Raw genomic sequence first — 23,628 nt, forward strand, 5'->3', positions numbered from 1 at the left:
GTAATTTTGGTTCAGGTTTGGACACTATGGGTTTAAAAAAAAAAAAAAAAAAAAAAAGGCCCCTGGTTTAACAACATGCAAACTCCACACAAGAAAACCCCAGGTGAGATTCAAACCCAGAGCCTTCAAACTGTGAAGCAGACGCACTACTGTCTTGCCTTTACATATGGTTTGCTACGTGGGAGAAAAAAAATATCCCTTTGGAATTTACAGCAACGTGTAAGTTGCACCGTGTGTCATGTTCTCTCGCAGGCTCTCTTGATAAACACTCACCCTGACTCATTCGTGCCAGTCCGGGCCAAGTGTGCATACCACCTTTTTTCCAACCCCCCCTAATCACAACATAAACCGCACAAAGTGGAGTCTATCCACATCACTATTTGTGTACACACGCTCCCTTAAGGAGCTGCGTGCGTGTGTGTGTGCTTGTATGAGATTTTCCATCTTTTCCAGAGGAGGACAGATCATTCCACTCCTCCGTTGAAAATGGAGGCAAATGAGAAACAGGAGCAATCCTCCCGACTGAGTGACTCTCTGGTTCGCTGGCTTGAAGATGACTCACATGTGAAGAATGTGGAGGGCCGAGCTGAGAGTTATTAATATCTCTTTTCCTAGCCTCTGTTCAGTTTCCTTAGCAGGATCTGTCGCGCTGTACCTTTAAGTGAAAAACCAACATGGCCTCCTGCCCCTCATTTGGGCCTGAGTTACAGTCGGCCGGATGACTTTTGTGATTATGTAAGATCATGTCAAAATAATCCAGATGGAATGAATTGGTGATGGATGGGACCAAGGATATAAGAGTTTTGGGGTTTTCCATGGTAGTTTATATTTCGTTTTGATTATTATTCTTTTTTTATTTTAGGGCAGGTTTGTTAGTTTTTATTTTGTCGAGAATATTTCGTTTAATTTTTTTATTAGTTTTAGACTTTAGTATTTTAGCTAGGAAAATATATTTGTCTGGTGCAGGATGAAAAGGTCACTAAGTATTGTGTACGTTTGTGTGCACTCTAAAAAGAGAATTGTTGAACCAATTTAAGATTATAAATTGTTGACCAACTTTAAAAAATAATCGCGTCATGAACATGAATTTAAGTGATTATGAGTTCATTATTCACCAGAATTAAGTGACTCCAATCCAAAGTATTAAATTTAATGAACTTATAATCACTTTAACTTAATATGGTCACTTTGAACTAACTCCATATTAAGGTATATAAAACGATTTTTTTGGGGTCAATTGGTGGGGGAAAACCGGTCAAAGTACTTTATGCCTCATAATATTGCATTAATAAACTTGCCACGAGAGGGCGCTGCAACTGCACAAACGCAAACCATTTTAAAGACACTCGACGCTTTTATTTGTGCTCAAACACGTTTACAAAGTCAGTTGAAAGAATATAAATATTTTCCACTCATTACATGGGACGTTTACATCGTCACTTCAAACCACATTCAAGTCAAAGTTTCTGGAAAAGAACTCAAAACATTTTGTTTTCAAATACAGTATATTTAGACTTCACATTCCTGGCACTTAATTTTCCACATGAGGACATTTTCTAACACTAACCAGTAACCACAGTAATACCAAGGCGTGGCCTCAATGTCATCAAGATGTTGTAATAAACAACAGAAGTTGGCGGACGTGAATGCTGAAAGAAATACGTTAGAACTGAGCCAATTGCTGTTTACATGACATCCGACAGGAAGTGGCGGTCGGACGGCGACGTCACATTAGCTGGACGCAGGTTTAGCATCACGTACCTCACCTCCAGCCAAATTGATGCTTGCTTGTTTTGTGTCACCAAAACACGAAAGTGTGCACGACATCAGGGAACCCCAACAACAAACACGCCTCCGAGTGCACCCCGGCCCCACTCAAATAATGCAAGCTCAACAAAAAGAGGGGTCTCCGTTCGTGGGTGTTTACATCGGGGAATTCCTCGCTGCCTGGGTAATGGTGAGGAGGGGAATATGTGAGTAGAGTGCCCTCTGGTGGCCAAAATCATGACACGGACGAAAGTATTGGGACGGTTTCGCCTACACACAGGATGTTTGCGTTCAAATAACGTGATAATTGGGACATGGTGTAGCTTGAAAAAAAAGTGGTCTGTGATGTTAATATAAAAACATAAACGTTACATTGAGCGTTGGCTCAGAAAAAAAATAGGAAGCTTAACTTTCCCACGGACATTTCATGTGGGAGGCGGCATATCTAAACGCCACGCACGCACGCACGCACGCACACACTGTACATCAGTTGCACTTAAGTAAAACGTGTTAAAGTCAAAATGCCCATGGGCTCGAATTGTGACGTAGGCACATTTGACGTCAATTTTATTAGTCAACAGCAGGGGGCGGTGCTGCATAAAACTTCAGCCACCATTGAACGGCTGAAAACAGGCGGATTCTTTTGTTTCTTATTCCACGAATGCAACATTAAACAGAATACCACTTAGACTAGTGTGGACACAGAACATATTAAAGAGCAAATTTATTGGTTAACTAAAAACAACATTCCCTTCCATTTTACATTTGTAAAAAGTAACAATGAAAAATCCAAACCGACAACAACCCTGAAATCGTAAACAATTATAACTCTGGTACAGAGCATAACTACTTTTGCCATCTCGGAGTGTCGCTAAAGACAAATGTCTGAGAAACATGAAACATTTTTATTCAACATACCAACCAACCATTTTAAAGCCAGCGCAAAGATCTTATATATAAACAAGGTATTATGAAAAACAGTCACCGGCGCTGGCAACATCTCACTTGTGGTTCAAATACAAGTCAGAGCTCCTCATGGCGATGAGGCGGGACATCTCCTTGACCCTCTTCATCATGTCCACGATCTGCTGGCCTTCCTCCCGAAGCACGTCCTGCACCACCTTCTTCTGCGGGCCGCTCAGCGAGACGGAGGCCCGGCCGGCGCCAGCCGAGGGCGCGCCCTTGGCCACCTGCGTCTTCTGGTACTCCATCTTCATCTTCACCTGCTTGATGCAGATGTCCAAGTGGCGCAGTTGCTCGCCCATGGCCTGCAGCTCCTTGCGCATGTCCTTCTCGCTGTTGGACAGGATGGGCAGTCGGCTCTGCTGGCCGGCCAGCGCGCGCTTGACGCGCTCCGCCACCGCCTCCTGCCGGTACTTGGCGTCCTCGTACTTGTCGGCCAGCCGCTCGGCCTCCTCGCGCAGGTTCCGGCGTTCCTCGCGGCACTGCGCCATCTCCTCCAGCTGCTTGGCCCGCTGGCCCCGCAGCAGCTTGACGCGCTTCTGGAGCTCCTCGCGCGCCATGTCCTGCTTGAGGATGTACTCCTCGCGGAACACCTGCGTGGCTCGGCTCAGGAGCTGGAGGCGCTCCTGGGGCGACGGCTCCCCGTCGCCCGCCTGGAGAAATACGAGGAGTGAGAGGATTCATTTTTAGCGCGGTCAGCAAACAGCGACGTGATTCTCAACAGCAACAAATATTTTGGACTGAAGTAGCCGAGCACATTGAAATCAGTAATTTTACTTGTCTGCCGTAACTATAATAACATATCTTTTGTTAAAAGCTACAATATATGATTTTTTATTTATTTTTTTGGTCCAAGGATGGTTTTGGTTGAAGTTGTTGTAATGTCTGTTTAGTGTTAATTATTCATTGTTGTCACTGTTTATACTATTTACACACAAAAAAAATATTTGCAGTGGTTGTCATATGTTTACACCAAATACGGCCTTAAAAAAAAAAAAATTCTCAGAGTACAACAACAACGACCAACAATTGCGTACAACTCTTCCAGAATTTGCGGAATATTTTCAAGTGGGCAAGAAATGTGGAAGGAGATAAACGAACAATGTTTCTTAATTTGGTAAATTTATTGTGAAATTTCAGGAATTTTGTTAATGTGCCCCAAAAATATTTTGTATTTTGAAACTACAATGATTTGACTTGGCAAAGAAATTGGGAAGAAGTTAGTTGTGTCAAATTTCCTCAAAATTTTGAATTTTATGGTGAAAATGTAGAAAATTGGGGAATGACATAAATGGTTCCCAAATTCTATAAAATTCTATAGGTTCTATAAAATTATAAAGATGGAGTGGTTTGAATTGACAAAGAAATGCCAAAGTGGTTAGTTAATGCCATCCATTTTAGAACATTCCAGACTTTCATGATATTGTGTTCAGTGATTATACATATAAAAGAGAATAGACTCCCCTTTCACCAGAAAAAAAAGGGATTTTTTTCCTGCCTTTTTCGTTCGGTTATAATCAGCAGTAGAAAAATATAGGTTGCCCAAAATGCAGCCGTTTCTCCCAGTGGACTCTCAAAACGGTGCTGATCTCACATTTAAAATAGACTTCATCCACCCAAATGGGTAAATCTTTTGATGTTTGACCATTTTGGATCAGATAAGAGATAGAACAAAACAAAAAGGGCCTGACGACCTAAAAGGAAAATCTTGCCTTGAGCAGAAGCGGGTTAGCGGCGCCCCTCGCCAGGATGTTGCGGACGTGCTGCTCGAAGGAGCTTCCTGCCAGGCCGCGTAGAGGCGAGCTGGCCGAACCCAGGTTGGACTGCGTGCACAGCAGCGGGGGCGAGGGCGCCCGCACGGAGCTCAGCAGCGGCAGCAGGATGCACTCGTAGGCGGCGCTGATGCAGACCATGGTGGCGCCCAGCGCAAGGTCAGCCACGATGAGGAAGCCCTGCACCGGCGCCGGCGGGCTGGTGGCGAGGGGCCGCGTGCACACGATGTGCTCCACGGCGCAGCACCGTTCGGCCGCCAGCTCGGGCAGGCCGTCTTTTTCGTCGTCGCCCGCCCGCAGGAAGATCTGCAGCTTGTCCAGCCAGATGAGGCCCACGCTGTGCACGCCCGCCTCGTGGGTGCAGTGATAGCGCCGCGGGCACAGCGGGTCACGGTGCAGCCGGATGGGGCAGGTGAAGTCTGGCTCGTCGTCGCCCGCCGCCGGCGCCACCTTCAGGGTGAGCTCCAGCTCCACGCACTCAAACACGTAGAGGGCCGGCACCCCGCCCGCGAGCCACCTGCGTTTGCAAAATGGCAACAATTTCAAGCACAAAGAATCCATGTGAATTTTTTTCGAAATGGCCATGAAATCATGGGAATATATGAGATTGTTTTCAAAATGAATGAATTTTCAAAGTTTCCATGGGAGGTAACTGAAAATAAAGAAGAATTTACTCAATTTAATTATTTCTCCAAATTGGATACTTTTCTTGCAAATTAACAGGAATTTGGGAAAAATAATGAGAATCAATCAAGAAATTAGAAAATACAAATAGGGCCCACTCGATACGTCTTTTTTTTAGGCAGATGCCAATTCTGATATTTGGTAGAATGAAATTCCCATAACCGATTAATTTAAAAAAATTACATAATAAAATATTTTTTGAGGATCTCTTAACGCTTACAAAAATAAAATTACAGCCGATAGTTCAGGCACGACGACCTCCAATGGGCACAGACAGTGAATTGCAAAACATAATTTACATGATCATAAACATAATTATCTCTCGATTTCTCATTATGTTAATTTAGTTTTCAGAAATAAGGGACGTTCATCAAATCTTGTTCACGCAACACAAGATTTGTACCGACTGCGTGAACCAGAAGAACAAAAAATTGATCAGAATCAGCCATCTTTGTTGTTTAAAATTGCCTCAAACCTAAATCCGAGTTCCCATCTTCACTCGAATGCAGCATCAGTTTACGAATGTCACGTGACCAAACACAGAAAACACGTGAGCCGTAATTTGTCGTTACCTGAGCAACTGTGATGTCATTTTCAGTTGACAGCGAGTGGCAAAATGGCCGCCCTTTAAGGTGAATTTTGCCTCTCTAAATATGACATTTTAAATTTCCACCCCGCCCCAACTTATTCCTAACTAACCACGTGAACCTACAGAAAACCTTATGCACGTTTTCCCAGAAATGTTCCATACCTGGGCCCCGTCTCGTCGTCGTCCTCGGACTCCAACACCACGCAGTGGTAAAGCGTGCCCGTCTCCGTAGCGATGACCAGGATGCTGGGCACGCAGGGCAGGCACAGGATTGCGCATGCGTCGTAGCCGTAGTTGTCCTCGGCCGCCGGGTACATGGGCAAGGGGCCAACGCGCTTGCCCACGCTCACCCTGTTCACCTGGCTTGTGTGGCACAGGTACGTCTCGCCGTTCTCGTAGAGGATGTAGAGCGGGTAGACGGGCCTCTCCTTGACGTAGGACACCGGGCCGAAGTCGAAGGCCACGGCGATCTCCCCCAGGGACGCCGCGTAGGAGCGGGCCGGCGCGCGGACGCTGCCGCCGTCGTCATCGGACTGCGACACGGGCACCACTTTGACGGGAGTTTGGGGGGTCCTCAAGCCGTAAAAGCGGAGGGAGTTGTCGGACGCGAGCAGTACCAGCATCGGCTCCTCGGTCTCGCACGGGTACCAGGCCGCCTGGCGGAGACTCACCGACGGCGAGCTGGTGAAGAAGCGCTCGGCCACCGGGGTGGTCTTGCAGTTGACGCGGTTGCTTCCGCCCTCGAACTCGGACCTCTTGCCCCAGCGCTGCGGGAGCTCCAGCACCGAGACGCCCCGCTGGCCCACCAGCGCGACGTGGCCTTGCGTGGGGCTCAGGAGGAGCTGGCACACCGGAAAGCGAGGCGGGTTGATGCACAGCAGCGTTTGGAAGTTCCCGCCGTGCTCGTCCGCCGCGTTTAACTGGCGCAGGCTGGTCGTGTAAAACACTCGGTCCACGTCGTCCCACAAGAAAAAGTCGGCGCCCAAGCAAAAGGTCAGGTTCTTAGCGACCGCTCGTTCGGAACTTTTGGGCTCCGAGTCCAACTTGTCGCGTATTTTCTTGAAAATGTCGTGATTTGCCAAGGCGTTAAGCCAGCGGTCCGTGCCGAATGCCGCCATCTTGACAAGTCTCTAAAGAGGAAGGGGCGGAGCATCGTCGACAGTAAATATACAGAGACGCTACCACGAGCGGATTGGCTTTTTGCTGCGATACGTCAGCGCCATATTTGATGGGTCAGATATAAGAGAAGTTATTGTCTAACCACTGACCATGTTTTCTTTTCATGTCCAATAATTAAACTATTGTGGAAGGATGTACGTTTTTGGATTACTCCCATGTTTACTTCATTCCCGCCATTTTTATCCAGATATCATATAACTTTTGGATTTACACTTCAAAACAAGAATTGAGGAAAGGTCTGCAAATCTCATTTTATGTATGGCAAAATGTTTCATTCACAAGAAAAAGTTTCAAAAATGTAACCCCGTTTTTCAAATTTTTAAAACAAATTTGGCATATATATGAAGTCTCTAAGATTGGTTAAAAGAGCTAAAGTACAAATAATATGCTGAAGAAATTACCTCTTGTGTTAAGTTGAATATGTCCTGATTTCATTTATGTACTGTCATTTAATTATTACTTTAATTGTTTTATTTTAGTTATATATGTTATTTACAATTGTGTGTGTGTAAACATGGTATGTTGTTTTTCTGTGACCTACTGTTCCCTTGGCAGTTATTGTTGATTTGTATGAACATTTTATTAATGGTTCATACCATTATATGAATGGTATTCATATAAACATACAAACATACAAGTTTGTATGTTTTACTGCTTCATTCGAATAAAATAAACACATAATAATAATAATAATAATAATAATAATGTTATTGGCCATAATTTAATAAAACACCTATGGAAGCCCACTCATGGCAGTTAAAAAAAATATTGAAATGTATATTAACTTAAAAATTATATATATATATATATATATATACGATCCCCTCATTTGCAGGATGCAGTCACTTTTCCACATTCAATATGGCGACTACGTTGACGAACGTGTCATAGCCACGAAATTGTTCATCAAACCGCTATCTATTGTTTGTTTAAAAAAAAAAAGTTTCCGGTTTCACGACACACGTCTGCCGTATCGCGTCACACGGTGTCGTGCTGTAATTTGCAGAATCACCATGGCGTTGAGAGAGACGGCGGGGCTGTACGAGACGCTGAAAGCGGAGTGGAACAAGAAAAGCCCCAATCTCAGTAAATGTGGTGAACTACTCACTAAACTCAAGGTACAGTCCTATGTTAAGATGTTAAACAGCTGGAGTCGAACCGGTAACAGCTGCTTTTTTACGGCTACCATGTCGCTAGCTACGTTAGCTGTCGGGGGGTGCTAAGCGTGCTAAATTGGCGATATCGCTGAGAGTTTATGTGGTACATGTTGACTCTTGACGTTGTAATTAAAACAAGACAAGTCTTATTTCATACCTCATTTAGTAAGGTTGCATCGAAAACGCGTCACAAGTGTTGTAGCTAGTGTTCAAATGTTTGCCAATTGTCAGTAAATCATCACGTTGACGTTCGACAAACTGTCAATCAAAATAATTAATCATCACATGGACGGCATTTTTTTCCCTAAATTTAGATTGAACAGTTTTACTGTAGTATTCATTCATTCCGTTTTATTTGTTATTTTTATTTTACAACATGTTATGATTGTCTCATATTTGTCACTGCTAATGATATTTCTTCCTACGTTGCACTAATTGTACACATTTTACTTTATTTTTTAGTATGTTGCAGGAAATATATTCTCACATGACGAATATCTGTCCAGTGTCCATTAATAACGTATATTATTGTTGTTCGATACATCACAGGTGTCCTTATTGGAGCTGAACTTTCTACCCACAAGCGGTTCCACGTTCACCAAGCAGCAGCTTATTTTAGCTCGTGAGTATTTTCTGATGATTTATGTAATTATTATGAATTCAGATCTATGCTGAGATGAACACATCTGCTTTCTCTCTCTCTCTCTCTCTCTCCAGGCGATGTTCTTGAAATCGGAGCCCTGTGGAGTATCCTGAAAAAAGACATCCCCTCCTTTGAGAGATACATGGCCCAGCTCAAGTGCTACTACTTTGACTACAAGTAATATATATTTTGTTTTTAATCCGTTTTTGAGACAAGGCCAAATTTACTCACCAAATGACTAGTGTGGGGCTGTTTAGTTGAACACAAGTTATTCTGTTATATGAATGGCAACTGGTGAGTATTGAGTACTAAGGTTATTTGTACCTTCTCCCATGTAGTGGAAGTGCATTTCATGGTTCTGCCTGTCACTATATGTCGCTGGCTTGGACAGATGGAAGAAAGACACGTTATTATTAGTGCCACATTTTTCCCGTTGACTTTCTGTACAGGGAAGAGCTGCCGGAAGCGGCCTACATGCACCAGATTCTAGGACTCAACCTGCTCTTCCTGCTCTCGCAGAACCGCGTGTCCGAATTCCACACGGAACTGGAACGGCTGAGCGCGCGCGACATTCAGACCAACGTGTACATCAGGCATCCTGTGTCCTTAGAGCAGGTAAAAACGCAGCGTTTCTGGTCTTCCATCTTCTCATATGCCCACTAAAACGCGATGTCTGTAAGTATATGTATGCTAATTGTTGCTCCCAAAATGTAAGCTAAATTCACAAGTTCATGCCGTATTGAATTTTCCATATAGTTTGGGCCACAGTAATAATGATAACGGGGTCTCTTGTGGTCTTTTCCAGTATTTAATGGAGGGAAGCTACAATAAAGTGTTCCTGGCCAAAGGCAACATCCCGGCAGAGAGTTACACCTTCTTCATTGACATCCTGCTCGACACCATTCGGTAAGGAATGTTGTCATGGCAACCAATGGTTTACATATATATATTTTTTCAGTCCACTACAGAAAAGTAAAGAAATACTGGTTTACCTTAACTCACGAGTGTCTTACAACTCACTGGTTCTCAGCCCCGGTCCTCGAGAACCCCTATCCAATTTGTTTGCCCATGTCTCCTACAGCCAACACACCTGAGGATCGTTATCAAACTTCGTGCAGAGCTTGCTGATTAGCTGATCGTTTAAAAAAAACACCTGTTTTGGCTTTGGGAGACGTGGAAAAAAGGCTGGATAGAACCATTCTCCTAACTTACGGATTTTTCCAGTTAAGAGCTGTTGTGTTTGTTTTTTTTAATACAATATTTTATTCTCTTTATTTTTTGCTTTAATTAACACGTTTTGGTGAAGCGTTGAGGAAAGTAAAAAAAAAAAAAAAGAATAAATATTTCTTTATTTGATAACTATTGACAAGATAGCTTGATCAACATTCAAATCAGTGCTTTTGATCACAAAAGAATAACTATTTTCAAACATGTTTTTATAAACTCAGAAACTGTATGTGTATGAATAAATATTTACAGTCCAGTGTGAGAATTGAGATGGTTTTCGATCACCATCGTAAAAGGAACCATTTAGAACATGTTTTTTTTTTAATAACTCATAACAAATATTTTTAAGCGTATGAATAAATATTTACAGAACAGTATGAAAATTAATATTTACAGTTTTTGATCACAGCAGTAAATCAACTATTTACAGAACAAGTTTTTTTTTTATAAACTCAGGAAAATATTGCTGAATACAGCACATGCCGTAGGAAATAATGAACTACTAAGTGCGTGAACAAGAGTTGGCAGATTTCTTTTCTTATTTTCCGATGTTTTATTTTAGTTTTTTTACTATATTACATTATTAAAGGGTGTTAATTAAGGTGTGTGTGTGACTGAGTTAAGTATGATCGAGAGAGGTTGTTCTACTGGTCAACGAGTCCTACGCTGTTCTTCAGGTCTTCATTGACTTTAATGAAGACCAGTTGTTCCACATGCCTGGGGTCGAGGTTTGCTCGCTGCGGACTGACCACATTTCCAGCCGTGCTAAGAACGCGCTCATACTGGACACGGGTCGGCGGACAGCTGAGGTGCTGCATTGCAAAGTGTGTCAAATTGGGCCAGCACTGGAGCTTGCCAGACCAGTATTTAACCGGGTCGTCAGTCAGGCTGATATCTCCGTCCGCCAGGTAGGCCTCCACGTCGGACGGCGGCGGTTGCGCTTTCGCTGGCGTCGCGGATTTCTTCTTCTGCAAGAAGGACAAGACGGAAGTGCCGCTGGTGGCCGGTGCCTCGTTTGCTTTCCTCGCAGGCGCGGCCACGGGATCGCAGTAGCGCTCCATCCGATGGGATAGCGTGTCCTTCAGTGCATCCACATCAACACTGTTTGGGAAATAGCTGGTCTTATACCTGGGGTCGAGGAGAGTGGCAAGCAGAAACGTGGCGTTTGCGAAGATGGGCTCAAAACGGCACTGTAGTTCTTTCCTCAGGTTGCTTGCCAGTTTCCTCGCCACCTCTCCTAACTTTCCGCCGGACTCGGCTGCGCCGCGGTGGGCGTGGTCAGAGTCCTCCACAGATTCCTCACCATTTGCCCCTAAAAGCAGCGACTTGACGATGGCGCACAAGCCATGCAGCAACGGGATGACCTCAGAGATGGAGGCGCTCTGCTTTGAGAGTGCCAGCGTGACCTCCTCGAAAGGGCTCAAAACGGCGAGCATGTCCGATGCCAGCTTCCACTCGTTGGGGTGAATGTTAGCTGGCGCTCTGCCCGTGTTTGACTCCTGTGCCATAATCTGCACGGCGCTACGCTGCTCCACCAGCCACTGAAGCATGTAGAACGTGTAGTTCCATTTAGTTTTTTTATCGCCGGCTAAAGTGTGCCGAGGAAGGTTCAGTTGTGTTTGAAGCTCGCGCAGTCTGTTGTTGGCGTTGCTCGAGCGATGAATGGCGCCGGAGATTCCCCTCGCTTTGGACAGGAGGGACGTTACGACCTCGTCTTTTTGCTCGAGCGCCTTGATCACCGCCAGGTGAAGTGTGTGGGACACGCAAGGGATGTGGCCAATTTCGCTGAACGCCTTCGCCATGATGGCCGCGTTATCCGACACGACAAACTTCACTCTCACGGGCTGCCCGACGGACGCTTTCCACTCTCTCATCTTTTCTTTCACGCAGCGCAGAATGTCCTTTGCTTTGTGATCAATGTCCAGGATGCCAACGTTGAGCAGCCCGACTTTCCTCTGCACCGATGAGTCGGCCACGCGTTCGCACCAGTGGCCGGTTATGCACAGGTACGCGTGGGCGTTGTGGTCGCCGGTCCAGAGATCGGTCGTGAGGTTGATGACGCTTCCGTAAGATGCCTTGAGTGACCGCACCAGCTCGCCCCTCATCGCCTCGTACAATTCAGGCACGACGGTTCGACTGAAATGCTGCCTCGACGGGATCTTGTACTTGGGCTCTAAAAAGGCAACAAGGGCCCTGAAACCGCTTCTCTCCACCACAGAGAAAGGCTCAAGATCAGTGCAGATCATTTTGCCAATCAGCTCGGTAATTTTTTGGGGCCGGGAATGGTTGGCGTGGAATGGCTGCTTTGCTGCAAACGCAGCGGGTGCCGATGAAGACGAGGGCGAAGAGGAGCCCTTGGCGTCGCCCAGCTGAATAGCAGCGCTCAGAGAAGGAATGCCGGACGGGGACGGGGACGAGGTGGCCGATCTTGTGGGCTTTTTTATGTGATGGATAAATAGCAGATGGTTATGTTGAGCTGTTGTGTTGTAATGTTTTGAGTTTTTACCTCTGCTTATATTGGTGTTGCAAAGCTTACAAATGGCTTTGGATTTATCATTTTTACAGACCGTGAAGAAGTCCCATACTACGGAGGTCCTTTTGGCTTTTTTTGTTGGAGGACCTCCATCACCGGGTGCAATATTGGCCTCAGTGAGGGCAAGATGGGTGCTGCTACCACTACTGCCTGGTTCAGCTGAAGTACCCTCTGTATCGCCCATTCTATGAAAGAGAGAGAGAGAGGCGTTTGTGTGTGTGGGTAAAAAACTGAATTTGCAATGTTGATATTTTTATGGACTTAAGTTAAAAAAAAATAAAAAATCCATTACGAGCTTGGTCGCGGAACACATTCCACTCTCAAGTCAAGGTACTGTCGCGCTACGAACATAACGACGATGACCAAAAAAAAGCTATTGTGGTTCACGCAGGGACGAGATCGCCGGCTGCATCGAGAAGGCCTACGAGCAGATTCAGTTCACCGAGGCCACGCGTGTGCTTTTCTTCTCGTCGTCTAAAAAGATGACCGACTACGCCAAGAAGGTACCCGCGCTTTTATATTTGCACGCACGTAACAAAATGAGCGCATTCGGCAGGAGCGGCTGTCGAAACCGCACTCACGTTCAGACGCTGACGCGCGCGCTCCGTGCTGCCGTTTGTCCTTCAGCGCGGCTGGAGCCTCAACGCGGCCGGCTGCTACTCGTTCAGCGTTCAGCAGCAGCGCACCGAAGAGGTCAGCATCCCGTCCACAGAGTTGGCGCAGCAGGTCATCGAGTACGCCAGGCAGCTGGAGATGATTGTGTGAACCGACAGACACACGCCACCTGGGATGAACACTTTCCTTTCACATTATTGTTGCTTTTGTTTAGTTTTTTTTTTTACCCCAGACTTGCCACGGTTCACCGTCTTTCTATACGATGACACAGAACTCCTAATTGTAATTAACTTGATTAAAAAGAAAAAAACTTAACTTTCCCTCATGTTTTTTTCTTGTCTATTTTGATGCAACAGCTGTTTATTTTTAGTATTCAAACTAAAATCCCACTACGATTATGTTTGAAATGCTTGGTCTCTGTCCACCAAGATATTGCAAAGGAAGGAGGGCATGAAGGATCTAAGGTTTAAAAGTTGTCAGAGAAGGAAGGCAGAGAAGTAGAAGCTCAGGTCTATGGATTGCATAAGAAGGGAGGAGGCAGGAAGCAACAAATGAAGGACGGCGGAGAAGCAAGAGGAAAGATAGTAGGATGCGTAATAAATGAAAAGCAGGTATAAATGGAGGAAAGCAATAGGATGTATTTATAAAAAGTGAAGGAAGAAAGGAATCAATGTAAGAATGCAGTGCAAAAATGAAGGTCAAGAAGGAAGGCAAAAGTTGGTTTAACCCTTGTGTGGTGTCTGTGGGACCCGTTTTTAGTTTTTATCAAAAGAAAAATGAAACCTTATTTCAACCTTACTTAATTCATTGGCTTTGCCTCATTTTCTGTGAAGAACATAAATCAGATCACATTTTCAATGACCGCATACTATAGACCTCCCCTTCACATTTATATCACATAAAGGGTGTTTGGGTCAATTGGACCCGGTGTTAATAAAAGTAAAAAGTGTAGGTTCTGGCAGGAACTAAAACTCTCCACACTTAGTTAGTTGTGATAAGTTATCACAACTGATCAAGATTGCCAAAATATTATCTGCTGAGAGGTCCTTATAATAGATTTTGGATGTCGAGGAAGATGTTTCAGAATGTGAATCACATGTCTGAAAATTCAAAGGCTGACTGTAACTTTGAAGAAGAGGATGAGGTTGGCCACCAATTAGGACGAAATTTAAGACAAAGAGCCCACCAGGACCGGCCCGTCAGATGCCAGCTCCAGCACCAGAGCATGACCATCAGAAATAATGGATGTCGAATTCGAATGTGTCTTCTTTGCACAAGAAATGAGACACCCCGCATATGCTAATGTGGTAAAGATGCAAACAAGGCCTACTTGTGAAAGACATCGAGGCTTCATTTGAAAATTGTTCTAGATTACACTAATCCTGAAGGAAGGCTAGATTTTGAAGAGAGGTGGAAGGAGATGGTCCAAACTGATTTACATGCCTATTTGGGGTTCTCATCTAATTCTGGTCCCTAATCCACTCAACCTACAGAACCATCATCTGCCAAGCCTGAAGTAAGTATGTGATCCAGTAAATGTCTGACAATGTATGCCTTGCAAGAGAGAGGTGTTAGTAACATTGCTGATATTTTCGTTATTGTAGGCTGTGGCCAGCAACAACAAAAAGAAGTGATGCAAACTCTGTGGCCCCAAATTGGACAAGTAGTAAAGTCAATATACATGCAGCAAGTGTAAGAAATACGTATTCATCACACAAACACACAGTAAAACTGCCACTCGTGTTTTGTTTAGGCTTGTTTAAAACAGGGAAAGTAATCAATTGGGCTGATGTGTTGACTATTGTCACTGTATGTGGTCAACTTGTGCTATGTAAACTAACCTGGACTCAAAACCCCCAAACTCTTGCGGGTCCCCCAGACCCATTCTGAATAACGGAAATACGAACACCACAAAAGGGTAATTAAGAAACGGAAGGACAGATGGAATGATTATGCTTGATTAAAGGTCAAAATCAAATAACGCAAAATCAAGAAAATCCCGCGAAATTGCACTTACCCGCAACTCTCCAGCAACAACTACATTTTAAAAATGCACGTTTCACTTCAGTTTCGGGTTATTTCGTCTGAAAAAGCTCCGCGGACGATTTATTTGAAATAGCAGCGGTAGCTAACGCAATAGGAAATAATCACGAAGAAGAAAGCCCTTTCGTGTAAACTGAACTCACGAAGAAGAAGAAAGCTACCTACTGCGCATGCGCGTCTCAGATCGTGCAGTGGTCACAGATGGCGGTGCTTCAAGCACTGAATGTTCCCTTCAGTTCATGAAGCACCGCCATCTGGCGGTCGGGAGGGACTCACGTAATCATTGTGACAATAACTTTCGTTTTTCAGAGAGATCAAGTGGAAGCTGATGATTTTGAGGAGGAAATAGAGTATGACATTGATTTTGGTTATGGTAGCATTAAGCCCTGCATATTTCGATGTGCATATACACCTCTAAGAATATTAGCACTTTTGATCTTAAGAATTGTTTTGTACTTTTCCAAGTTATATGATATTGTTGTTCAATTATGAGCTTTAAAAAAGAAGAAGAAGTTGTTTACACTTTAAAGTGGAAAAGTTATGCTACTTATTTTTGATAAAGATTATACGCATTTGAAAATATCTGTTGCTTTCCCAAACCCTCTTGTAAAAATCCGCTTAAAATTTGCAGAAAGTGTTTGAGCAAAAAAAATATATATATATAATTTGCAAGTTTTATATTGGCCGCAAAAGCAGGCATTTTAGCCCGCAGGAAACTGTGTTTGTGTTTGTCGAATGTATTGAGGGCTCATGCAAGAGCTTATTAGAGCTGCACCATAACACGAAAATATGAGAGCAGCTTCATTTTCATTTTCTTCTTTCCGTCTTCTTCCGTTTTTTTTTGTTGTAATTTTTTATACTTTGTACTTTGTTTTTCATATACATGTTTAGACTTTTCTGCCTTTCTGTCAAATTTGTGACATTTTTGGCAATTTTATGGACATATGGTCATTATGTGCCTTTCTTCTTCCTTTTTGGACATTTTATGGTAAAAAATAATAATTTATGCCTTTTTTCTATCGATTTTCTTTTTTGCAATTCTGTATATATTTGATGTTAAATTTCGGGATTTGCTTTTGGACATTTTATGGTTACTTTTTCAACATTTTATTTTCTGCCTTTTTAATTAAATTCTCTAACATTTTTGGTAATTTCATCGACATTTTATCTTAATTTTCTGCTTTTCTTCTTCCTTTTTGGGCATTCTATGATAACTTTTTTGGACATTTTTGCGTCATTAAAATTATTTTAAAAATCCATTTGGACATTTTTTGAGTAATTATTCCTTTTTTTTTTTATTTAAATTATTAATCCAGCTAAAGAATATCTAAAAACAAAAAAACAAAAAAAATATTAAATTTTTTTGTACTAATTTTTTAAGATCCACATTGAGTATAAAGAGCCGTAATGCACGTTGCGGACCCCTGGTTGAGGCGAAAGATGCATAAATAAATAGCAGTAATGAAGCAAGTATGGACACGTGAATCAAAAGCGGAAGGGAAGAAAGCATTTTACAGCACCGTACATCTACAGTTTTGTCCAAATGGCCATCTTCGTCCTGTTGTGTGGCTGACCGGCGCTGTCCATGGTCCTGCTTCCTTCCCCATCCTCCTCATCGATCCCGTCGCGCGCACACGCCCGCTCCACGCGTTGCCGTCCCACTGTGCCTGACTCACATGGCCGCGCCGCGTGCACGAGCCTGTCAATGATTAGTGCGGATGTGCAGCAGGTAGCGCGGGAGAGAGAGACGAGAAGGAAGGGAGGGAGGAAGGGACCGAGGGAGGGAGGATGCTGCCAGCGGAAAATGGCTGCTGCAACCTCCAGCCTGTCCTGATCGGCCGAGACGACATCGAGGAGGCCCCGGCGAGAGGAGGCCGACTGCGGGGAGGCGAGCGAGCGGATGCGGGGACGATGTGAGCTCCATCGGCGTGTGTTTGCTGCGAGGAGGCTGAGCACAGCGAGAGCAGAGCCCGCGGTGGGCTCCGGCGAGCGGGCAACGGCGAGCCATGGAGGGCGAGTAAGTCCGCCGGAATGAATAGCGATATGGGATTTTTTTAAATGTGATGATCATTTTGAGTAAAAAAAAAAAAGAAAAAGAAAAGAAAAAACAAACAAACGCGCATCCATGTGTGCTGGTGCATTCTTCCTATTATTTGGTGTTCCGAAAGCCGCCTACATGTCCATTAACACGTCATCTATACATGAATGAAAAAGGACATGCATGCAGCACGAGAGCAGCCAAAATAAATATTCGGCGTGCTATGTGAACAACTACGGCTTGACATGATGGAGATGAAGGATAGAAGGATGGAGGTAAAAAGAAAAAAAGAGCAAAAATATGGCGAGTTTGTCTTTCCAGGAGGGGAGAATGAGGAGGAGGGAGGGAGGGAGGGAGCGTCGCGCCATTCAAGGCGAGAGGCGTCGTGATTTTTTTTTTTTATCAACGTGTCTCGGCCTTTCATTATGATTTTTTAAAGCCAAACTTTATGAATGAAATGTGATTTCCCCCCTCCCCTTCCTTCCCTTATCCCACTCCCGCCACCGCACCTCCTCATCATCATCTCTCCTCTCCCCCCTCATCGCTTAAAAAAAAAAGAGGGGAAAAACCAGCAGCAGCATCCTCGCCTTGCTTTTCGCTCCATTCATAAAAAACAACAACATATATGTCTTCTTAATGGCTTGCAGTAGCAGGGGCGGGATGGAAGAGAGGAGGGAGAAAGGAAAGGAGGAGGGAAGGGAGTGGGGAGCGTCGGCTGACGGAATTATCGCGATGTTTGCTAACCCCCCCCCCCCCCCGCAAAAAACCGTGCGCGCGCACACGACGTTCATTGATGTGTAGCCGGGGAAACGCTCATTCTTCCCTCTTGTATTTTTCCTATTTTCTCACCTTGCACTTGAACGTCGCATATGCGCGCGCATGCCCGGGCTGTGTTCAGAATCGTTCATTCATACTCTCTGATAGACATTTTTATACAGTGCACTGGGTAGTCCATTTTCAAAGGTTTTATATGAACGATTTTGAAAAATAATCTAGTTTTCAAAAAAAAAAATGCACCCCTCAACTCAATCGCGATTTAAATGAATGGAAATGCCATTAATAGTGTATTCCAGCCTACCCTCCCAAAACATCAAAATGTGTTTAAAATAAGAAAACAATATCTCTATAATATTAAATAATTAAATCTGAAGAATGCGCGTAATTAAGCTACCTACCACTCGACTACAAATTAAAAACTGCATTAAAGAAAAATGGCAAACGATGGCACTATATAGTGGACATGTCGGTAGTGATTTCGATTACAGCCATGTAGCGCTTGCAGCTAACAAATATTTTGGTATTTGGGTAGCCTACTGAAAATTCAATCAAATATTACAGTATTTGGATGAAACATTTTTGCTTGGTTAAATAACCATTATGAATACAATATAATCAACATTTTCTTTTTTAAATTTCAATTTTGCCTTGCAGCAAACAGTAGCTGAGATTTTGGGGTATGGGACACAATAATGTCAGAACCAGGAAAAAGCGCTTTTGTCAGCTAAAACAAAACATTTGAGTAAGCCTGGTTTGTCCAAAATGGGTCAGCAGGAACTGCAACTGTGTCAGCCTGTTAGCATGGAAGTGTGGAGAGAGTCATTTTCCACTATTAAATTGCCATTGTAAAGTAATCCGGCAGCTATTGCTAGCCTATACCGGGCACTCGCTGCTAGCCACTAGCTGCTAACGCTAGCATTATAAAATGAAAAAATAAATAAATAGTCAAGTCAGAAAGACGAGTCGTCAACCACCACGTACAGCGAGGGCCAACTTCAAAATAAAAGCCTACCCAGGCATTGATGTTCCTGTTTTATATGTTCAGCTTTTATTTTGAAGTAGGATTTTGCAGCATGTTAGCTTAATGCATTGTCGTTGGGGCTGGGCTTGGCTTAACTTCCTGACGGTGCACACCAAATAAACTATTAGCCGAGACAGAAAAAAAAAAAATCATCGTATTATTTTTTTTAACTGAAATGATCAAACTTTTCGAGGACTGGCTTCACTGCATGGTCTCGTTCTCACGTCGTCTCTTCCCGCCTCTGCCAGCGTGCGTGTTCGCGCCGTGGTGATGACACGTGACGACTCCAGCGGCGGCTGGGTGCCCCTTGGCGGGGGCGGCCTCAGTCACGTGGTCATATGCAAGGGGCGAAGCCACAAGCGGAGGGAGTACGTCATCCGCGGGGAGAGGCTGCGGGACCGAGCGGTGAGCACAATATGACGATGATTTATTTATGTGGGTGCGGTTATGATCCTTTAGCAAAAAGTTGAATGGAGGCAAAGTGGACTCTTTTTGGTTGTTGAAGGTTGCTTTACACCTTGAATCCATAAGGTATCTTCAGTTCTGCGTGCCTCTATTCAACTTTAGCAAATTCCTGGATGAATGAGAACCGACACAAACGTGTTGTCACAACTTGTGTGTGTGCGTGTGCTCAGCCGGTGCTGGAGTGTGCTGTGCAAAGAGGCCTGGTATACAACAAGGTGAATCCCATCTTTCATCACTGGCGGGTGGACGAGCGCAAGTTCGGCCTGACCTTCCAGAGTCCTGCAGACGCCATCTCCTTCGAGAAGGGTCTGCAGGCCGTCATCGACAAGCTGGACCAAGGTGGGCGCGCGTCTGGCCGAGTTCTAGTCCCCAGTTTTAGCTGGGGGAACCAGTCTAAACGTCTTTCCTCTGATGCATTTCAGGCTCGGACTCGCCTTCGTCATCCACGCCAGAGGAAGCCGACACCGAGGATGACGGGCAAGCTGTGAGTATCCAAGTGGTTTTGGGTTCCAGTTCCAAACACGAGTCTGTTTATATCCGTTAAGTTCCTGGTTTACTTGAATGGCACTTGCACTATGTTCCTAAAATGGTAGGAAGTAGAATACTTGAAGATAGGTATGGAGAGAACCCCATGAAATGGGGGGTATGCCTAGTGTTCATTTTAGACGACAGGCATGTCCCCCAAACTACCAAAAGTCAAGGATACACAAGTTGGACCATGTTGACTGTACTACCCCGCAAAGGTTCGATGAAAGCGTCACGTCAAATTCAAACGTGGTACCCTAGTGTACTACAAGCTAACTGTTTGCACCTGTTCCCAGTCCAAAAAAGGAGAGCTCCATTACAAAAAGTGTGTAAAAGTAAAACATTTCCAAGATAGCAACCCAATGACAGGTTTGGACCCTATAAACTAGGAGTGGACCCAGAGTCCATTGTTAGGTACGATCATTGTTGATGTAACCGAGAGGACTGCAAAAGTTAAGGGTGCAAAAGTACACCCTGTGGTGGTAACAAATCAAGGACAGGTTTGGATCCTGTTAAACAGCAGTTTACCGAATCCATTTTAAAGGTACGATCTATTCTAATGTACCCTAGTGGACTCCAACTAAATGTTTTGTACCCTGTTCCCACTTTAGAAGGGTACAGGCATCTTCCCCAAATGGTGCAAAAGGATAACCCTCAAAAGGTAGCAAACCAGGGACAGGATTGGCTCCAAGTTATGTACCTTTTCCAGGTTTAAAAGGGTACGGGTATGTTCTGTAAGAGCCAGGGGAAATAGTAGAACTTCAAAGGCGCCAACCCCAGGGACAAAAGACAGTAGGCCTCTAACTTCACCAGATACCGCATAGGTCAAAGTATTGGACTCTAAGGTAACAGTTTGCACCTAGTTCTGGTTTAGAAAGACACAGGCAGGCTCCCAAACGGTAAAAGTCAAGGGTGTAAAAGCAGAACCTTTGAAGTTAACAAATCCTGTACAGGATTGGACCCCAACCTGATGAAACGGGGCATAACTCCATGTTCACTTCTACTTGCGGTCTCAAAGTTTGTAGCTTTTCGAGGTCTATAAAGGTAGTGGTAATTTCCCAAACTGTCTTGAGTCAAGTCAAGGGTACACAATAGAACTAGACACTTTGAGGGCACCACCCCAGGGACAAGACACCTTAGACCTGGTACAGCGAAACAAATGTATTTTGTAAGTCTACAAGGTTGGTTCGTGCCTGTTCCAGGTCCAAAAGGGTGCAGATGTTCCCAATAGTTGAAGGTAGCCACCATGACAATGGGGTGTTCATTTTAAGGTATACAGGTAGTTTATGCTATTGTACTGGATTTCCGCTGTTTGTACCTTTTCCAGGACCAGAAAAGGTACAAACAGGTATGCTCCCAAACTGTTAATATTAAGAGAGTAGAACCTTTTTGAGGGTATCACCCCAGGGTTTAGACCCCACTGCATCCCTGATATAACGACACCAATGTACCACGTAGGTCTAAGTACTGGTAATGGTTTGTACTTTTTACACATCCGAAAGGTGCAAGTATATTGCCGAACTGTAAATGTCAAGGGTACAAAAGGAACAACCAAAGGACATGATATTGGAACCCTACAACAAAATAGAGGTGCAGCTTGTCTATTTTAAATATCCCTTTAGTAGACTCCAAGGCAGCTGTTTGAAACTGGTATACTTATCTCCAAAATGTACATCGGTAAAACATTTTGAGGTACTGCCCCCCCCCCCCCAGGGCCTGGCTATAGGACCCCCCCCCCCTCCAGATTTTGAAGAGTATTGAATCACAGGATGATGTGCGACCTCTGCCAGTCCCATACAGGCAGCGAGTCGTCGTCCAACAGCAGGAAGGAGATGCTCCCTAAGCCCATCACCATTGTAACCAGCGAGTCGTCCTCTACGTGCTTCGTGCGGACCGAGGAGTTTGCTTTCACATCCGGCGGAACCACACAGACACCTGCCCAGGTAGTACAGAGCTTTTGAGCGTTCGGTTCTACCAAGTGGTCCAGTTCAGTTCGAAAAGGCTGAATCCTGATTTGGTGTGTCCGGATGCAATAATAGGGGCAATACTGCAATTCAACAGTATTTGGTGACGCTCAATCCTATTAAAGAAGTCATGAAAATGGGGTGAAGTTATGAGGATTAGGAGAGGGTTCTTGGAATTTCCTGGACCCAAAAGGTTTTGGAAACCTTGGTCTAAGCAGCCATTGGTGCTTAAAAAAGGGTGTAAGAAGTAGAGTCAGGGCTGATCTGCTCTGCAAAGTTGGTAGGTGATGGGTATGGAAAGGATTCCCTTTTAGGGTTAGTGCGGAAATGCGACACCTGAAAGTGCTGCGTTTATTGCGATCATACAGGAAGTGAAATGAAGATGAAAGTGACCTCTACCCAAGTGAAATTTGATCGCAATTGAATCGTGATATAAAACCCGACAGCAGCGGGCTGTTCTCTTCCTGACTCTGTAACTCTACACCATCTGTGCAGATCCACGCCAGGCCGGGACACCAGCCCTTGCAAATGACCGCCGCCTTGAACCCCCCATCGCCCCCAACGCCCCCGCCTCCAGACCCACCGTCCCCTCCCATTGGCCCGCCGGCCTCATCGCCTCTGTCCCCACTCTCGCCCACCATTTCCCTGCTGGAGGAGGGGGACCTGCGCAGCGTGGATCCCTGCAAGGACCTGTGGGGGTCCAGAGGATATGAGGACTACCGACGAGCGGGGGCCACCAGGACTATGGTTGGGGGGCTGACCGGAGGCGTGGTTGTAGGTAGCGGCGGGAGCCTGCAGGACAAGTCCGAGCTGTGCGTGGTCCGTTTTGAGAAGGAGATGTCCGGGATAGGCACGAGCGGCTGCGAAGTCACAGTGAGTCTGGACAGCAAAGCGGCCCAGCGTCTGTCCTCGTCCTCACCCATGTCCATCCCCAACGCTGTGTCCGGCGTGTCCTCAGGGGCCGGCTCCCCCCAGGAGACCGGCAAAGGCTCCCCCTCGCCTTGCTGCATACACACCTCCCTGGCCCCTCCCCGCTCACGGACCCGTAAGAGGTGCGGCAGCGGGGCCTGCGGGGACCCGGGCGCCATCTCCCCCGATGACGAGAGCCCGTGCCCGCAGCCGTCATCCTCATGCTCGTCCCGCTGCGTGTACTGCCGCTCGGTGTTCAGCGCCTCGGAGAACGGCCGGGGCCGCTGCAGGGACGCCCCGGACCCGGCCCTGCACTGCCTGCGCCAGTGGACCTGCGTGTGGTGCGCCGAGAGCCTGCTCTACCACTGCATGTCGGACTCCGAGGGCGAGTTCTGGGAGCCGTGCTCGTGCGACGACTCCATGGGGGGCCACCCGCACCCCCTGTGTTGCGCCCGCTGGCTGGCTCTCGTGGCCCTGTCGCTCTTCGTGCCCTGCATGTGCTGCTACCTGCCTTTGCGCGCCTGCCTGCGTTGCGGCGAGCGGTGTGGCTGCTGCGGGGGAAAGCACAAGGCGGTCCGATGAGACCAGGTTCGGGGTGGGAAGCGATGGGAGGGGTCCCTTCGACGTGAACCTCCGAAGCCCCCCCACAGCCTTCCACTGCATTCCGCTCTTTCTCTTTTCAACCCGGGGGGCCTTCTTGGACTGGGGGTGCATTGCACTCAGACCACCTTTCACGGAGCCTTTCATTGTGGATCTA

General features: G+C 45.5%; 4 protein-coding genes across 7 annotated transcripts; 2 read left to right on the forward strand and 2 right to left on the reverse strand.

Annotated features, from left to right (window-relative positions):
• Positions 1-2,465: 2,465 nt before the first annotated feature.
• Positions 2,466-6,898, reverse strand: nup88 (nucleoporin 88). Its single transcript, XM_086079697.1, has 3 exons — positions 5,938-6,898; positions 4,443-5,019; positions 2,466-3,383 (listed from the first exon to the last, which is right to left on the reverse strand). The coding sequence occupies exons 1-3, from the start codon at positions 6,891-6,893 to the stop codon at positions 2,769-2,771; spliced, it is 2,148 nt and encodes a 715-aa protein (XP_085935823.1). The 5' UTR covers positions 6,894-6,898; the 3' UTR covers positions 2,466-2,768.
• A 1,011-nt stretch (positions 6,899-7,909) lies between these two features.
• psmd8 (proteasome 26S subunit, non-ATPase 8) lies at positions 7,910-13,444 on the forward strand. The gene is made up of 7 exons (XM_086081041.1): positions 7,910-8,072; positions 8,661-8,733; positions 8,829-8,931; positions 9,204-9,369; positions 9,560-9,660; positions 12,906-13,017; positions 13,142-13,444. Exons 1-7 carry the CDS (start codon positions 7,968-7,970, stop codon positions 13,277-13,279), a joined length of 798 nt encoding a protein of 265 aa, XP_085937167.1. The 5' UTR covers positions 7,910-7,967; the 3' UTR covers positions 13,280-13,444.
• On the reverse strand, positions 10,498-16,828 carry LOC147171563 (zinc finger BED domain-containing protein 4-like). 4 transcript variants are annotated; one of them, XM_086081039.1, is made up of 3 exons: positions 16,698-16,828; positions 13,096-13,261; positions 10,498-12,699 (listed from the first exon to the last, which is right to left on the reverse strand). In XM_086081039.1, the coding sequence occupies exon 3, from the start codon at positions 12,696-12,698 to the stop codon at positions 10,626-10,628; it is 2,073 nt and encodes a 690-aa protein (XP_085937165.1). In that variant the 5' UTR covers position 12,699; positions 13,096-13,261; positions 16,698-16,828; the 3' UTR covers positions 10,498-10,625. The 4 variants fall into 4 exon arrangements, with proteins under 4 accessions (XP_085937165.1, XP_085937164.1, XP_085937163.1 ...); XM_086081038.1 differs by lacking the exon at positions 16,698-16,828 and adding an exon at positions 15,147-15,319; XM_086081037.1 differs by lacking the exon at positions 16,698-16,828 and adding an exon at positions 15,147-15,319 and having other exon boundaries at positions 13,096-13,298.
• A 67-nt stretch (positions 16,829-16,895) lies between these two features.
• spred3 (sprouty related EVH1 domain containing 3) lies at positions 16,896-23,612 on the forward strand. The gene is made up of 6 exons (XM_086080471.1): positions 16,896-17,189; positions 19,257-19,413; positions 19,644-19,812; positions 19,896-19,957; positions 21,789-21,941; positions 22,458-23,612. The coding sequence occupies exons 1-6, from the start codon at positions 17,179-17,181 to the stop codon at positions 23,451-23,453; spliced, it is 1,548 nt and encodes a 515-aa protein (XP_085936597.1). The 5' UTR covers positions 16,896-17,178; the 3' UTR covers positions 23,454-23,612.
• The last annotated feature ends 16 nt before the right edge of the window (positions 23,613-23,628 follow it).

This window comes from Leptonotus elevatus, chromosome 7, assembly GCF_054856555.1.
Source record: "Leptonotus elevatus isolate MCC_2025b chromosome 7, RoL_Lele_1.0, whole genome shotgun sequence".
NCBI classification, from domain to species: Eukaryota; Metazoa; Chordata; class Actinopteri; order Syngnathiformes; family Syngnathidae; genus Leptonotus; species Leptonotus elevatus.

Bases quoted from the DNA above. Each gene is read 5' to 3' on its own strand.
- spred3 (XM_086080471.1), top strand. The intron at 19,414-19,643 runs GTGAGCACAATA...GCGTGTGCTCAG, and splicing joins AGAGGCTGCGGGACCGAGCG to CCGGTGCTGGAGTGTGCTGT. The intron at 21,942-22,457 runs GTAGTACAGAGC...CCATCTGTGCAG, and splicing joins CCACACAGACACCTGCCCAG to ATCCACGCCAGGCCGGGACA.
- LOC147171563 (XM_086081039.1), bottom strand. From the start codon at position 12,698: ATGGGCGATACAGAGGGTACTTCAGCTGAACCAGGCAGTAGTGGTAGC.
- nup88 (XM_086079697.1), bottom strand. From the start codon at position 6,893: ATGGCGGCATTCGGCACGGACCGCTGGCTTAACGCCTTGGCAAATCAC. The intron at 5,020-5,937 runs GTATGGAACATT...TTGCAAACGCAG, and splicing joins GACGACGAGACGGGGCCCAG to GTGGCTCGCGGGCGGGGTGC. The intron at 3,384-4,442 runs GCAAGATTTTCC...GTATTTCTCCAG, and splicing joins CTAACCCGCTTCTGCTCAAG to GCGGGCGACGGGGAGCCGTC.
- psmd8 (XM_086081041.1), top strand. From the start codon at position 7,968: ATGGCGTTGAGAGAGACGGCGGGGCTGTACGAGACGCTGAAAGCGGAG. The intron at 8,734-8,828 runs GTGAGTATTTTC...CTCTCTCTCCAG, and splicing joins GCAGCAGCTTATTTTAGCTC to GCGATGTTCTTGAAATCGGA. The intron at 8,932-9,203 runs GTAATATATATT...CTTTCTGTACAG, and splicing joins TGCTACTACTTTGACTACAA to GGAAGAGCTGCCGGAAGCGG.